General features: G+C 36.6%; 1 protein-coding gene across 4 annotated transcripts in view; it reads left to right on the top strand.

Annotated features, from left to right (window-relative positions):
- The first annotated feature begins 2,225 nt into the window (after nt 1-2,225).
- Nucleotides 2,226-14,144, top strand: part of FAAH2 (fatty acid amide hydrolase 2) — a 242,356-nt gene continuing 230,437 nt past the window's right edge. For all 4 annotated transcript variants that reach the window (XM_033201025.1, XM_033201024.1, XM_033201023.1 and 1 more), the window contains exons 1-2: nt 2,226-2,665; nt 10,043-10,125. In XM_033201025.1, the coding sequence (XP_033056916.1) occupies nt 2,474-2,665; nt 10,043-10,125 (275 nt within the window). In that variant the 5' untranslated portion in view covers nt 2,226-2,473. The remainder of the gene's footprint in view (nt 2,666-10,042; nt 10,126-14,144) is intronic.

The raw sequence follows: 14,144 nt of genomic DNA, 5'->3' as shown, positions 1-14,144 counted from the left end.
TGAGCCTGGATGGGCCCACCAGCCTGGGCGACAGAATGAGACACTGTCTCAAACAAAACAAAACAAAACAAGACAAAAAAAAACAAAAAACAAAAAACAAAACGGAATATTACTCAGCTTTTTAAAAGCAGGAAATTTAACATCTATTTTAAAGATAAATCTTGATGGTCTTATGATAAGTGTAATTAAGTCCATCACAAAAAGTATGAATCCACTTACACGAATTATCTAAAGTAGTTACACTTTTTAAAAAAGAGTATAGAATGGCATTTGTAAAGGACCAGTCAATGGGGAAAACAGGTAGTTGATTCATATATAGTATGTATTCATTTTGCAAGATAAAAATGTTCTGGTGATATGTTGCTAACAATGTCAGTATACTTAACATGATCTAACTATTAATATAAAATTAAAATTAAGATTATAAAAAAACCCAGAAGCTACATCCACATGTGACTTAATCTTCATAACACCATATGGCAGCTGTTATTCTACTTTACAGATGAGAAAACACACCAGGGACATTAAGTGATTTGTACAAGGTCAAAAATATAATGAGTGCAGGATCTAGGATTTGGATTCAGGTCTGTCTGGTCAGTGCCCAATCAGTGAGCATTCTTTGTACCTCAGGCTCACATATTGGTCATTTACACCTTAAATAAAGTAACAAAACTTAGGCAAAGGAAATATTTTCATTTTGACAAAACCTTTCTCTGGTAAAGAAGATTCACTCAGCTACAGGTTTTGCTCAGAACTGTAATGGAGCCTAGATTATGACAACCTGCTTTATCAGCTTTGTTTACTGGATCTGCTAGATATACCTGTCATAGTTAACCTGCTTTCTACCAGGTGCTTGAATTAGGCTAGAAGTGTTGTGATGACATTGTCAGTATCAACGTAAGTTTTGAAGGTGAAAAGACAGTGACCTGGATGACTTAGTCATTTCACCTGCCCAAGACCTTAAATGCCAAGCTCGAATCTCTATCTTCAACACTCATTATTTCATAATCACATGCCTTCAACCAACAAACCTGTATCGACTTCACATCAAGCCCTATATTATGCTCTGGCGATACAAAGAGGAATTAGAATGAACCTGTTCTTCAAGGAGTTTATATCTAGATGGGGCATAGATACAAAAACCTAACACATAACAAAGGGTTGTAAGTGCTATGATTTTGTCAATCTATGGAGTGCAGAGTTACAAAAGAGTGGCATTACACCAGTTGTAAGTTCAGGGAAGACTTCCTGGAGGAGGTGGTACTTGTCTTGAACTAGATGAAGAGCTTGGGAAAGCAGATGCAAAGATAAGGAGGGAAGAGAGATCTTCGGATAGTTGTTTGTCAGGAGGGATGGAAGGGGTTAGGGATGAAGCACAGAGTTTTTCAGACACCAGTCATGAGACTCAAATGCCAGACAAAGTAGATGGCTCTTGAACCTGTGGAAAATGGAGAATTATTTCGGAGTTATTGGCAGGGGATTAATATTTTCAGATTTACATATTAGAAATAACACTCTATAAATAAAGACAGGGTGATCAGCTAGATTATTTGTAGAAGTTCATGTAAATGTCAGTGAGATCTGAGCCAGACTGAGTTGAGAGGGAAGGGCTGGATTCTCTCATGAGAATGAGAGAAATGGAAGAATCTGAGGTGATTCTAGATTTTTGGCATGGCTGATTTGGTGGGTGAAAATTCCATTTGTAAACCTGTAGGGGCAGCAGTTTGGGGGAGAAAAGGATGAATTTTGGATTTGTTGAATTTGAACGATCTGGGAGACGTTCCCATGGAGATGTCAAAAAGGCATTTCAAGTGTCCAGTTTAGGAGACAGATGGGCTGGAGATTTGATGTTCATCAGTACTACCTGTTAGTGATCTTATAAGGATTACATAATATGCATAAGAAAAATATGTATATGCTTGCCAATTAGTTGTTTGTTGAGCATACTGAATATTTGCATACAAAGGTATGTTCACAACACTTTTAAAATAAGCACAACTGAAACAAACTATAACAACTACCACTTATACTATTTACCATACATTGTGCTAAATGTTTTATTTATTATCTAGTGTTTGTGGTAACCCTTTGATATAGAAGTAGTTATTACCATTTTTATCTTATGAGTAAATTGACTAGGAGATATAGTGTAAGTCGGCCAGGGCTACGCAGTAGCAGAACTGGGGAATTCCAAAGCCAGTGTTCTTTCTTATGACTCACTTTCTGTCTTGGGTTACAACAGCACTAACAACAGGTAGCATTGCACACCGGCAGCTGCTGGGAAGGCTCCTCCCCCATCTCTGGCTAGGAGCCCTGCAAGTGATGATAAACAAGCTCCTGTGGAATTGTGGGTAGACACTGGACTTGTAAACGAAAGGCTTCATAAGTACCTCTTTGCTTAGAATTTTGCTCATCCTTTCCCCAGGGTGCACGTAACCCTCAAGCACTAGGACCGTGCGGAATCCAGGCTACGATGGCACCTTCATTTACCGCCCGCATTCAGTTGTTCCTCTTGCGGGCGCTAGGCTTTCTCATAGGCTTAGTAGGCCGAGCAGCTTTAGCCTTAAGGGGCCCAAAGTTTGCCTCAAAGTCCCCTCGGCCTGTGACTGAACCATTGCTTCTGCTTTCGGGGATGCAGCTGGCCAAGCTGATCCGACAGAGAAAGGTGAGAGTGCAATTCAGAAGAGGCTGGAGGGACAGGTATTTTAGCGAGATCCAGGAAGCTTAGTGGTGGCGGTGGTTGCGGTTTCCTTTCCATTCTCTACTAGGGCGACTTGACTTAGGAGAGGCATTTATTGGGAATGAAGGGAGACTTCTGGGTGTTGTAGTACGTTTATTTTTACCAAGGACGTTTACTGTGGGCATGGGTTGGTACCCTTATAGTCCTTCCTATCCATTTGTCCTATTTGTGCATAATTACTGTGTGTGGGGTAAACCAGGTGTGAGTTTTCAGTCATGGAAAGTCAGTCTCTCTCTTTTTCTCTCCCTCTCCCTTTCTCTCTCTCTATTCCTCCCTCTCTCACAGGCCCCAGATCTACCTGCTGTTTACGATTCAACCAATTCTTTTTAAAATTGATTTAAAATGAAAGTAGTACTTGGTCTAGGATAGTAAAAGGTGTGTCTACCATATATTTAGTGCATAGTATGTGTGAAACACTCTGCCTGGGTACTTAAACATACTCTATTTCACGGATGCAGTTATATAGGTAATATTCGTATTTTATGCATAAGAAAACTGAAGTAAAATGATTTGCACGAAAATTATTGAAAGTTCTAAATTAAAAAAATTTAAGCAGCTCATTCGTTCTCTTTAAAGTTGTGCAGGCAGTACTATTCATCTCTGCCGTATAAATGATTGGTTACCTAGAGATCTTGAGCTACAGTCTAGTAGTGTTTATTTATACTCTGCTTGTTTTCATCTCTCTGCTATTTCATTTGTTTTTCGTCATTGTTTTATTTCCGGAATCTACAATACTACTTAACAAAGAATAGGCATGCAGCAAATATTTCCTGAGTATCTCAGTATGTGTTCCTGACTGTATGAATTAATAATATTTGTATTACACTCCTGGTTACCTTTCAAAGACCTATCCTGTCTTCTTGCCGTATCCCCTCCCCAGCCTCTACCCACCCAGGCATGCTTTTCTAACTTTCTAAAAGTTAGGGAGGCAATGGGATGTATTCGGTGGTGCAAAAGTAATCGCGATTTTTGTAATTGAGATTTTGACATTAATTTTAATGGCAAAAATCACGATTACTTTTGCACCAACCTGATAGTAGGAAGATGATATATTTCAAATTTTGGACTATCTGTCCATGGCTGTGTGACCTTGTGCCACAACAATTGGAGATAATACATATCAAGCACCTGGCACATAGGAGATTGTGTAACATAATGATTAGAAGGATGGACTCTAGAGTCAGACTGCCTGGGTTCAGAAATCCTAGCTTTTCTACAATCTAGCTCTGTGATCTTAAAACATTTCTTTTCTTTTCTTTTCTTTTCTTTTCTTTTCTTTTTCTTTCCTTTTTTTTTTTTTTTGAGAGAAGTCTCGCTCTGTCGCCCAGGCTGGAGTGCAGTGGTGCGATCTCGGCTCACTGCAACCTCCGCCTCCTGGGTTCACGCCATTCTCCTGCCTCAGCCTCCCAAGTAGCTGGGGCTATAGGCACCCACCACCACGCCCGGCTAATTTTTTGTATTTTTAATAGAGACAGGTTTTCACCGTGTTAGCCAGGATGATATCAATCTCCTGACTTCGTGATCCACCCGCCTCGACCTCCCAAAGTGTTGGGATGACTTGCGTGAGCCACCGCGCCCAGCCTTAAAAACATTTCTTAACTTTTTGTGTATCTGATATCCTTTAAGAAAAATGAATTTGATAATAGAATCTACCTTTTAGAGTTGTGATGAATTAAATGAATTCATATAAGTAAAACTTATAGAACATTGTCTGGCATACTAGTCCTATGTAAATATTAACTATTACTATTATTACTATCATCAGGTTTTTGGTAACTAGCCATTTTTTATTCATGCTTGCCCATGAGAAGAGATAATCTAGATATAGTTTATCTAGATTTATAAAAATGTTCTGAAGGGGAGAAGTGGAGTGGATACAATATTTGTTTATCCCTTAGTTTCTGCCTTTTTTACACATGGAAATATTATTACTGCAAAACAACTAAATTTATTAAACACCTACCATGTGCCACTTGATAAGGCAAATATTTTACTTAGATTTTTGTAAATTGAATCTTCATAATGACATTTTGAGGTACATGTAATTATCATCATCTTACAGAAAAGGAAAATAAAGTTTAGAGCTTTCTAATAGCTTGTCCAATACCATACAGCTAGAAAGTGGTAGAGCCAGGTGAATCTTACTCAATTTTTGTTTTATGGAAGAGTATGCTTCTTGATAACGAGCTCTGATTGAACAGTCAGTTTCCTGTGAGTCAGTGTCTACTGTCTTTATGCTTACTTTTGTATCTCTATATGGTTACTCTTCTATTATTCAGAATTCAGGCTACTACTATGTCATCTGAACCTCCACAGCCTCAGTTGGTATCCAAGGTTGGGCCTTGCCAAAAATACATCAACTTATGGCCACCACCATACATAGCCTGGTCATTGTTTTCGCACATTTGGATATTTGATTTTGTTGATGATCTGAAAGTCAATGAAGTTTTGAAACCATAAGTCCCACTCTTTATTCATCTCCTTTGTTAGGAGACAAGGATGGAGAGAGGCTTCATTGCATGATCTTTTTTACTTTCAGATTTTTGAAACATGTGTTCATGTTACCTATTTATAATAAATATAATCAATACTTTAGAAAATTAGAAAAAAAGTATTTTCAGTGTTTAGATAAGTAATAAAAAATATCACTAGTTCTTCCTTTAGTCTGTCCATACAGAGAAATATGGTACAGCCATTAATAAGTATGAAGTTGATCTAAAGGAACAGATATGTAAATAGTTCTGAATTATGTTAAGTGGTAAAAATATAAGGTACTGAACAATGAATATAATATAATTCCTTTTGTGTGAAGGAGGGAGACAGCTGAAGAGAGGGGAGAAGGGAATAAGGGAGTGAGGGAGGGAAAGAGAGAGAGAGTGAGAAGCTTTCACTTTTCATTTGTACTTTTCTGTAGTGAGTGAAATTCTTTTTTTTTTTTTTTTTTTAAATTATATTTATTTATTTATTTTTTATTATACTTTAAGTTCTAGGGTACATGTGCATGACGTTTATATCATGTATAACTCCCCAATGCAATCCCTCCCTCCTCCCCCCTCCCCATGATAGGCCCCAGTGTGTGATGTTCCCCTTCCCGAGTCCAAGTGATCTCATTGGTCAGTTCCCACCTATGAGTGAGAACATGCGGTGTTGGTTTTCTCTTCTTGTGATAGTTTGCTAAGAATGATGGTTTCCAGCTGCATCCATGTCCCTACAAAGGATGCAAACTCATCCTTTTTATGGCTGCATAGTATTCCATGGTGTATATGTGCCACATTTTCTTAATCCAGTCTGTCACAGATGGACATTTGGGTTGATTCCAAGTCTTTGCTATTGTGAATAGTGCCGCAATAAACATACGTGTGCATGTGTCTTTGTAGTAGAGTAATTTATAATCCTTTGGGTATATACCCAGTAGTGGAATGGCTGGGTCATATGGTACATCTAGTTCTAGATCCTTGAGGAATCGCCATACTGTTTTCCATAATGGTTGAACTAGTTTACAATCCCACCAACAGTGTAAAAGTGTTCCTATTTCTCCACATCCTCTCCAACACCTGTTGTTTCCTGACTTCTTAATGATTGCCATTCTAACTGGTGTGAGATGGTATCTCATTGTAGTTTTGATTTGCATTTCTGTGATGGCGAGTGATGATGAGCATTTTTTCATGTGTCTGTTGGCTGTATGGATGTCTTCTTTTGAGAATGTCTGTTCATATCCTTTCCCCACTTTTTGATGGGGTTGTTTGTTTTTTTCTTGTATATTTGTTTGAGTTCTTTGTAGATTCTGGATATTAGCCCTTTGTCAGATGAGTAGGTTGCAAAAATTTTCTCCCATTCTGTAGGTTGCCTGTTCACTCTGATGGTAGTTTCTTTAGCTGTGCAAAAGCTCTTTAGTTTAATTAGAGTGAGGGAGGGAAAGAGAGAGAGAGTGAGAAGCTTTCACTTTTCATTTGTACTTTTCTGTAGTGAGTGAAATTTCTAACCATGTACCTAGTCTTCATTTCTCTTACGACAGCAAGGTTCATTTGGAAAAAGCAAACACAAATATCCAGGCTCAGCTATGTGGCTTTGATTAGGTCACTTAACCTCAGTGAGCCTCAATTGCTTCATCTGTAAAATGGGGATAATATTACATGTGTTGCTAGGAGGAGTTAATGACATAATGTACATAAAGTTCTTGGCATATAATAAGTATTCAGCAAGTGACAATTATGGTCATGTTAACTTCTACCTCTAATCCCTGCTTTTTTTTTTCTTTTTTTGTCATGTTCTACATGCTACAAACTCAATTAGGGTAGCAGTGGCAGTTGAAGATCTTTGGGGTTGTGTATGTTGATGGAGTGACCAGGTGCTACACATCAGCTTGACAATCCAGGCTCTTAATGTATATAACCAGCTGTGTATACACTAGACTATTGAGTTATGGTGGCTGAAATCTCTGTCTGTGGATGCATTTAACAAACATTTACTGAAAACCTACTAGATGCATAATTCTAAAGGACAAGTAGAGTTAACCCAAATGAAAAAATACATATAACTTTCTTCTATAATTTTGTAAATCTCCCCTGTATCTATGGTTGTATCTTTTTTTTCATTCTTAATATTAACCATTTTTCTGCACACACTCTTTCTCCATCATGCTTGTTGCAGGCTATCCGTTTGGTAGGTATTAAAAAGTTAGTTCATCTTTTTATACTGGTTTTTTTGTTACTGTTCCTATTTTATTTCTGTTATTAAATTTTATCTTGATTTTGTTATTCTTTAAAAAATTGCTTTTTCTGCAAATCAAAACCACAACGAGATACCATCTCACACCAGTTAGAATGGCAATCATTAAAAAGTCAGGAAACAACAGGTGCTGGAGAGGATGTGGAGAAATAGGAACACTTTTACACTGTTGGTGGGATTGTAAACTAGTTCAACCATTATGGAAAACAGTATGGCGATTCCTCAAGGATCTAGAACTAGATGTACCATATGACCCAGCCATCCTATTACTGGGTATATACCCAAAGGATCATAAATCATGCTGCTATAAAGACACATGCACACGTATGTTTATTGCGGCACTATTCACAATAGCAAAGACTTGGAATCAACCCAAATGTCCATCAGTGACAGACTGGATTAAGAAAATGTGTCACATATACAACATGGAATACTATGCAGCCATAAAAAAGGATGAGTTTGCGTCCTTGTAGGGACATGGATGCAGCTGGAAACCATCATTCTTAGCAAACTATCACAAGAGAGAAAACCAACACCGCATGTTCTCACTCATAGGTGGGAACTGAACAATGAGATCACTTGGCCTCGGGAAGGGGAACATCACACACTGGGGCTATCATGGGGAGGGGGGAGGGGGGAGGGATTGTACTTGGAGTTATACCTGATGTAAATGATGAGTTGATGGGTTCTGACGAGTTGATGGGTGCAGCACGCCAACATGGCACAAGTATACATATATAACAAACCTGCACTTTATGCACATGTACCCTAGAACTTAAAGTATGATAATAAAAAAAAGAAAAAAAATGCTTTTTCTGTTATTTTAAGTTGAATACCTTATATGGTATCTTACTTTTTATTTTTATAAATAAAAGTATATTAGGACAGTTTTAGCCATATTCAATAGATTTGATAATAAAGTTCCTCTTTTTGTGAATTTACTGATATTTGCCATTTTAGTTTTGTTTACCTCTTAGATCCATTGATTATATGGAAAAATGTTTTTGAAATAGTTAAGCCTTCTAAATATCATCGTTAATTTTGGGTTTCTAATATTCCTGGATAATTGTCAAATTGACTAAGAAATTCTCTAAAACCTTTTGGGATTAAGATCTGCTTTGTGTGACATGATTATTTTTGTTAGTGATTGATGAATAAAGAGCGTATTCTTGATGGAGTAAAAATTCTCCCTCACTATGCATTTGAGCATGTTGGTTGTATTATTAAATTCTCGGATATATCCTCACTTTTTACTCCTTGGTCTGTCAGTCTCTGAGAGAGCTACATTGTTTGCTACTGTACTTATACATCTGGTCAACTTCTCTTTGTATTTGTAGTATATGCTTCACGTATTTGCCTGCTTTATTAATTCAGAATGTATACAACTGTTATAGCATCCTCATATATCATACCGTTTTAGGATTTAGTTTTAAAATTTGCTTTCTCTGATATTAATGATACCACCTCTGCTTTCTTGTTGTTTTTTTTCACCTAGTATATCTTTGCCTAACTCTTTGTTTTCAATCTTTCATTGTCTTTTTGTTCCAGATGAATTTCATATAAACATTGTATAGCTGAGCTTTTTTTTAAAACCAAATTTAATGTTTTTGCCCTCTGGCAGGGGAATTCAGTCTTTCACAATTATTATGTAATTGGTTTAATCCTTTTCACTTGATGTAATGTTTATAATTTATCAAACTTGCTTTTTCTTTTCCTTTCCTTCTTTTTTTCTGTCTTGATCTGATTTCTTTTTAATTATTTTTCTCTCCTCATTACTTGGGGGTTCTGTTTTGCTTTGCAGTTTTCTAATGTTTATTGTCTCATGTCTAAGAATTAACATTAAAACTACAATTGTATATAATAATTAAATAATAATCTTGTAGCACCCACCCAGGATGTTTTCCTTGTCTTATCCCTCCTCACATGCTTAACTTAAGACCTTTGGTTTAGGGTTGGTAAATTTAGCAAACAAAAGTACAGTATGCTTAGCTAAATTTAAATTTAAGATAAATAACATATAGATTTCAGTATAATCATCCCCATGCAATAATTGGGACATACTTATACTAAAATTACTCTCTATTCATTTGAAATTCAAATTTAACTTGATTTCCTGTGTTTTATCTGGAAACCCTACATTTATGTTCTTTTATATCTCCGCTCCCCAACTCTTGGTTTTGCAGAGATGATGTTAAACTATTAAGTTTCAGGGTATTACCGAAACGATATCTATTTTTTCATTGATTATTTACTAGAACAAAATATTTGCTAGTTTACTATATATACATAGTATCTCTGAACTCCAATTTATATTTAATTTCAGCAGAGTTTATTCCTTTTGTCCCTACTTATTATTTGGAACTTTCTTATACTGGTATATTTCTGGCTTCTTACCTCCAAAATAGACATCTTATACCTCCTCAGCCTCATATTTTGCCTCGTGGGGACTACACTGGGTATTCACTGAAAGTGTCTCAAAAAATGATTAATGTACACGGGAGTCTTTCAGGAAATACTTGTTGAATGAATTGTTTAGTGAATAATGGCTGCTAACTAAAGTATTGTATTTTGCAGGTGAAATGTATAGATGTTGTTCAGGCTTATATCAACAGAATCAAGGACGTGAACCCAATGATCAATGGAATTGTCAAGTACAGGTGAGCATTTCTACTCTCTCAAGGAGTCATTTATGGTGGTTTTTGTTCTACTTCTGTGGTCATGCCACCTTAGCATATTTCCTAGATTCTTCTTTCTCTGTTTCCTTCCTTTGTTCTCACTGGGAACTTCTCTGACTTCTAATTTCAGTATTTTGTCCTTTGTTGAGAGTTTATGATTATTGTCTGCATCCTCCTCCTATTAACTGTAAGATCCTTGATGGAAAGGACTAAAAATTATTGTTTTTGCATATCCAACATCCAGAACAAGGCCTAAAGTTTGGTAGACATCATTGAATGTTTACTGAATAGATTAATATTTGGTAGTGACTCTAATAGGAGAACCCCCCCCCACACACACGCACACTTTTTCCAATGTGTATTTAGCAGAGTAGATAGTATTTTATATAGTTATCTTATATGTTACTTCTGTGTCTCTATTGCTAAGTAAACACTTCTCAGCAGCTCTGAGGTATTAGAGGGCCAAAAACTTGGATTATTCTCTTTGTAATATTTTGTTTAATGGGTACCACAGTTCTTCTTAGCACACTGTGACATAGGGTGCCATTGTGTAGATCTCAGCCATTCATGTACCATCTTTAGGATTTTTGTCTTGTTTGTACGTCAGCTCTGTTGTTGTTAATGTACTTATTAAAATTGAGTCACTTATTCTAACTTAATCATTTTAAAATGAAACTTTGTATCACTATGCATATTAAAAACCTATCATTTAACATGGATGGCTAATGTAAATAAAATGAAAACTAGCTAATATTATGAAATTATAGACCTTCAAAATATTTTAATGAAATATAATTTCATTAAAAACTGCATCAAATGAATTTGTATCATAAGAGATACTTTATACATGTTTTCTCATTGGATCATCTCAACAGCATTTCAAAAAAGTATGTGACAGAGTCATGATTCAAGAATATAGATATGTGACTCCAAGCTTACATAATAGAACTATGGGGTGGTTCTATGTTTCAGGGGGTCCTGTTTTGTCTGTCTCTTCTATGAACCAACTTTTACCTGAAATGTAATTTGGGGGTACTTTTTGGGCAGAGTGTATCTTTAAACATTTGAGAGATATTCGATTATTTAAATTTTCTGTTGCCTTTTATAAAGGAGTTCCGAGGAAGGGGGTCAGTTGTTGCAGAGCTTGTTTTTGTGTATGAGGACATAAATAAAAATCTGAGAGAAAATCAAATTTGTGACCTTGTTGAAAATAATGAGTTTGGGCTACTACTAGGAGACTGGAGAGGGTGCTTGTGGTAAATGGGGGGAGCATGGTAGGGCAGTGACTGTCAAGGGATTGGAGATTTGAAGAGAGAGAAAATGTGACTGCTTCGAAGACAGAGACCTTAGGTAAAATAAAAAAAATGTTCAGAAATAATTTTGTGAAGTTCATGCATGCTCTGTGTGACATCTGTGCTTTTTTCCTCCCTCCTGTAAAGGGCACCCAAATGGCCTTACTGTCCATAACAGTGTTTTTATTTTACTAGATTTAAAACATTGGCATTAAGATGAAAAATATGTGTACAGCACCTAGTATAGAACCTTACATTAATCCCTCAGTGTTAGCTCTTTTATTGTTATGGTTGTTATTACAACATGAGCTCAATAAATAGAGCTGTCCTTATGATTATACACAGTTCTATTGCATTGTTATCCATTTGCTTGGCACTAAAACTGACTGTCAAGGCAGTTCAATAATTAAAATCACACAACTATGAAATAGTAGGAGGATATGTGAACTTTAATTATGCTGGCTTCTAGCTTTGTCTTTCTTTGGCTTCCGGCTTTGTGTCTGTGATAGACTGATGAGAAAATATTCACTGCTTTTTTATCTTCTTCCCAAACCTGTTCTTCCATCCAGTCACACAAGCAAGATACCCCTAGACTCTACCTTCTTCTTTCCTTTCCCAAATCTATCTTCTAACTCTAATTAGTCAACAAATTTTACTGGCTCTTCTTCTTTATTTATCATCATGTCAAACTTGTTTTGCTTCATATCCTATCCTAATCATACAGAACTACTCTATTTCTCCTAATCCATTTATGCTCTCTATCATCTGCGTAACTTTGCACATGTTATTACTTTGCCTGGAACACTTCTCTTTCCCCACCTCTCCTTTATTGGCTTAGTTAATTTTTTCAGACTCAGTCCTGTTCTCAATTTTTTTTTTTTTTTTTTCAATATTATCATATTTTATTTTGCTCATTTCGTAGTAAGATTTTTTGTTTTTTGCCAGTGATATTGAACATATTGTATTAATTAGATTTTGTATTTTCTTTTTTTCTTTTTTTTTTTTTTTATTATTATTTTTTTTATTAACTTTAAGTTCTAGGGTACATGTGCATGACGTTTATATCATGTATAACTCCCCAGCAATCCCTCCCTCCTCCCCCCTCCCCATGATAGGCCCCAGTGTGTGATGTTCCCTTCCGAGTCCATGTGATCTCATTGTTCAGTTCCCACCTATGAGTGAGAACATGCGGTGTTTGGTTTTCTCTTCTTGTGATAGTTTGCTAAGAATGATGGTTTCCAGCTGCATCCATGTCCCTACAAAGGACGCAAACTCATCCTTTTTGATGGCTGCATAGTATTCCATGGTGTATATGTGCCACATTTTCTTAATCCAGTCTGTCACAGATGGACATTTGGTTGATTCCAAGTCTTTGCTATTGTGAATAGTGCCGCAATAAATACGTGTGCATGTATCTTTGTAGTAGAGTAATTTATAATCCTTTGGGTATATACCCAGTAGTGGGATGGCTGGGTCATATGGTACATCTAGTTCTAGATCCTTGAGGAATCGCCATACTGTTTTCCATAATGGTTGAACTAGTTTACAATCCCACCAACAGTGTAAAAGTGTTCCTATTTCTCCACATCCTCTCCAACACCTGTTGTTTCCTGACTTCTTAATGATTGCCATTCTAACTGGTGTGAGATGGTATCTCATTGTGGTTTTGATTTGCATTTCTCTGATGGCGAGTGATGACGAGCATTTTTTCATGTGTCTGTTGGCTGTATGGATGTCTTCTTTTGAGAAATGTCTGTTCATATCCTTTCCCCACTTTTTGATGGGGTTGTTGTTTTTTCTTGTAAATTTGTTTGAGTTCTTTGTAGATTCTGGATATTAGCCCTTTGTCAGATGAGTAGGTTGCAAAAATTTTTCCCATTCTGTAGGTTGCCTGTTCACTCTGATGGTAGTTTCTTAGCTGTGCAAAAGCTCTTTAGTTTAATTAGATCCCATGTGTCAATTTTGGCTTTTGCTGCCGTTGCTTTTGGTGTTTTAGACATGAAGTCCTTGCCCATGCCTATGTCCTGAATGGTACTACCTAGATTTCTTCTAGGGTTTTTATGGTATTAGGTCTAACATTTAAGTCTCTAATCCATCTTGAATTAATTTTCGTATAAGGGGTAAGGAAAGGATCCAGTTTCAGCTTTCTACTTATGGCTAGCCAATTTTCCCAGCACCATTTATTAAATAGGGAATCCTTTCCCCATTTCTTGTTTCTCTCAGGTTTGTCAAAGATCAGATGGCTGTAGATGTGTGGTATTATTTCTGAGGACTCTGTTCTGTTCCATTGGTCTATATCTCTGTTGTGGTACCAGTACCATGCTGTTTTGGTTACTGTAGCCTTGTAGTATAGTTTGAAGTCAGGTAGCGTGACGCCTCCAGCTTTGTCCTTTTGACTTAGGATTGTCTTGGCAATGCGGGCTCTTTTTGGTTCCATATGAACTTTAAAGCCGTTTTTTCCAATTCTGTGAAGAAAGTCATTGGTAGCTTGATGGGGATGGCATTGAATCTATAAATCACCTTGGGCAGTATGGCCATTTTCACGATATTGATTCTTCCTATCCATGAGCATGGTATGTTCTTCCTTGTTTTGTGTCCTCTTTGATTTCACTGAGCAGTGGTTTGTAGTTCTCCTTGAAGAGGTCCTTTACATCCCTTGTAAGCTGGATTCCTAGGTATTTGATTCTCTTTGAAGCAATTGTGAATGGA

Source organism: Trachypithecus francoisi, unplaced genomic scaffold (assembly GCF_009764315.1).
Source record: "Trachypithecus francoisi isolate TF-2019V2 unplaced genomic scaffold, Tfra_2.0 Lachesis_group6, whole genome shotgun sequence".
Classification (NCBI taxonomy): domain Eukaryota; kingdom Metazoa; phylum Chordata; class Mammalia; order Primates; family Cercopithecidae; genus Trachypithecus; species Trachypithecus francoisi.
The sequence above is the reverse complement of the archived record's forward strand: the minus strand, read 5'-3'. Positions and strand labels throughout refer to the sequence as shown.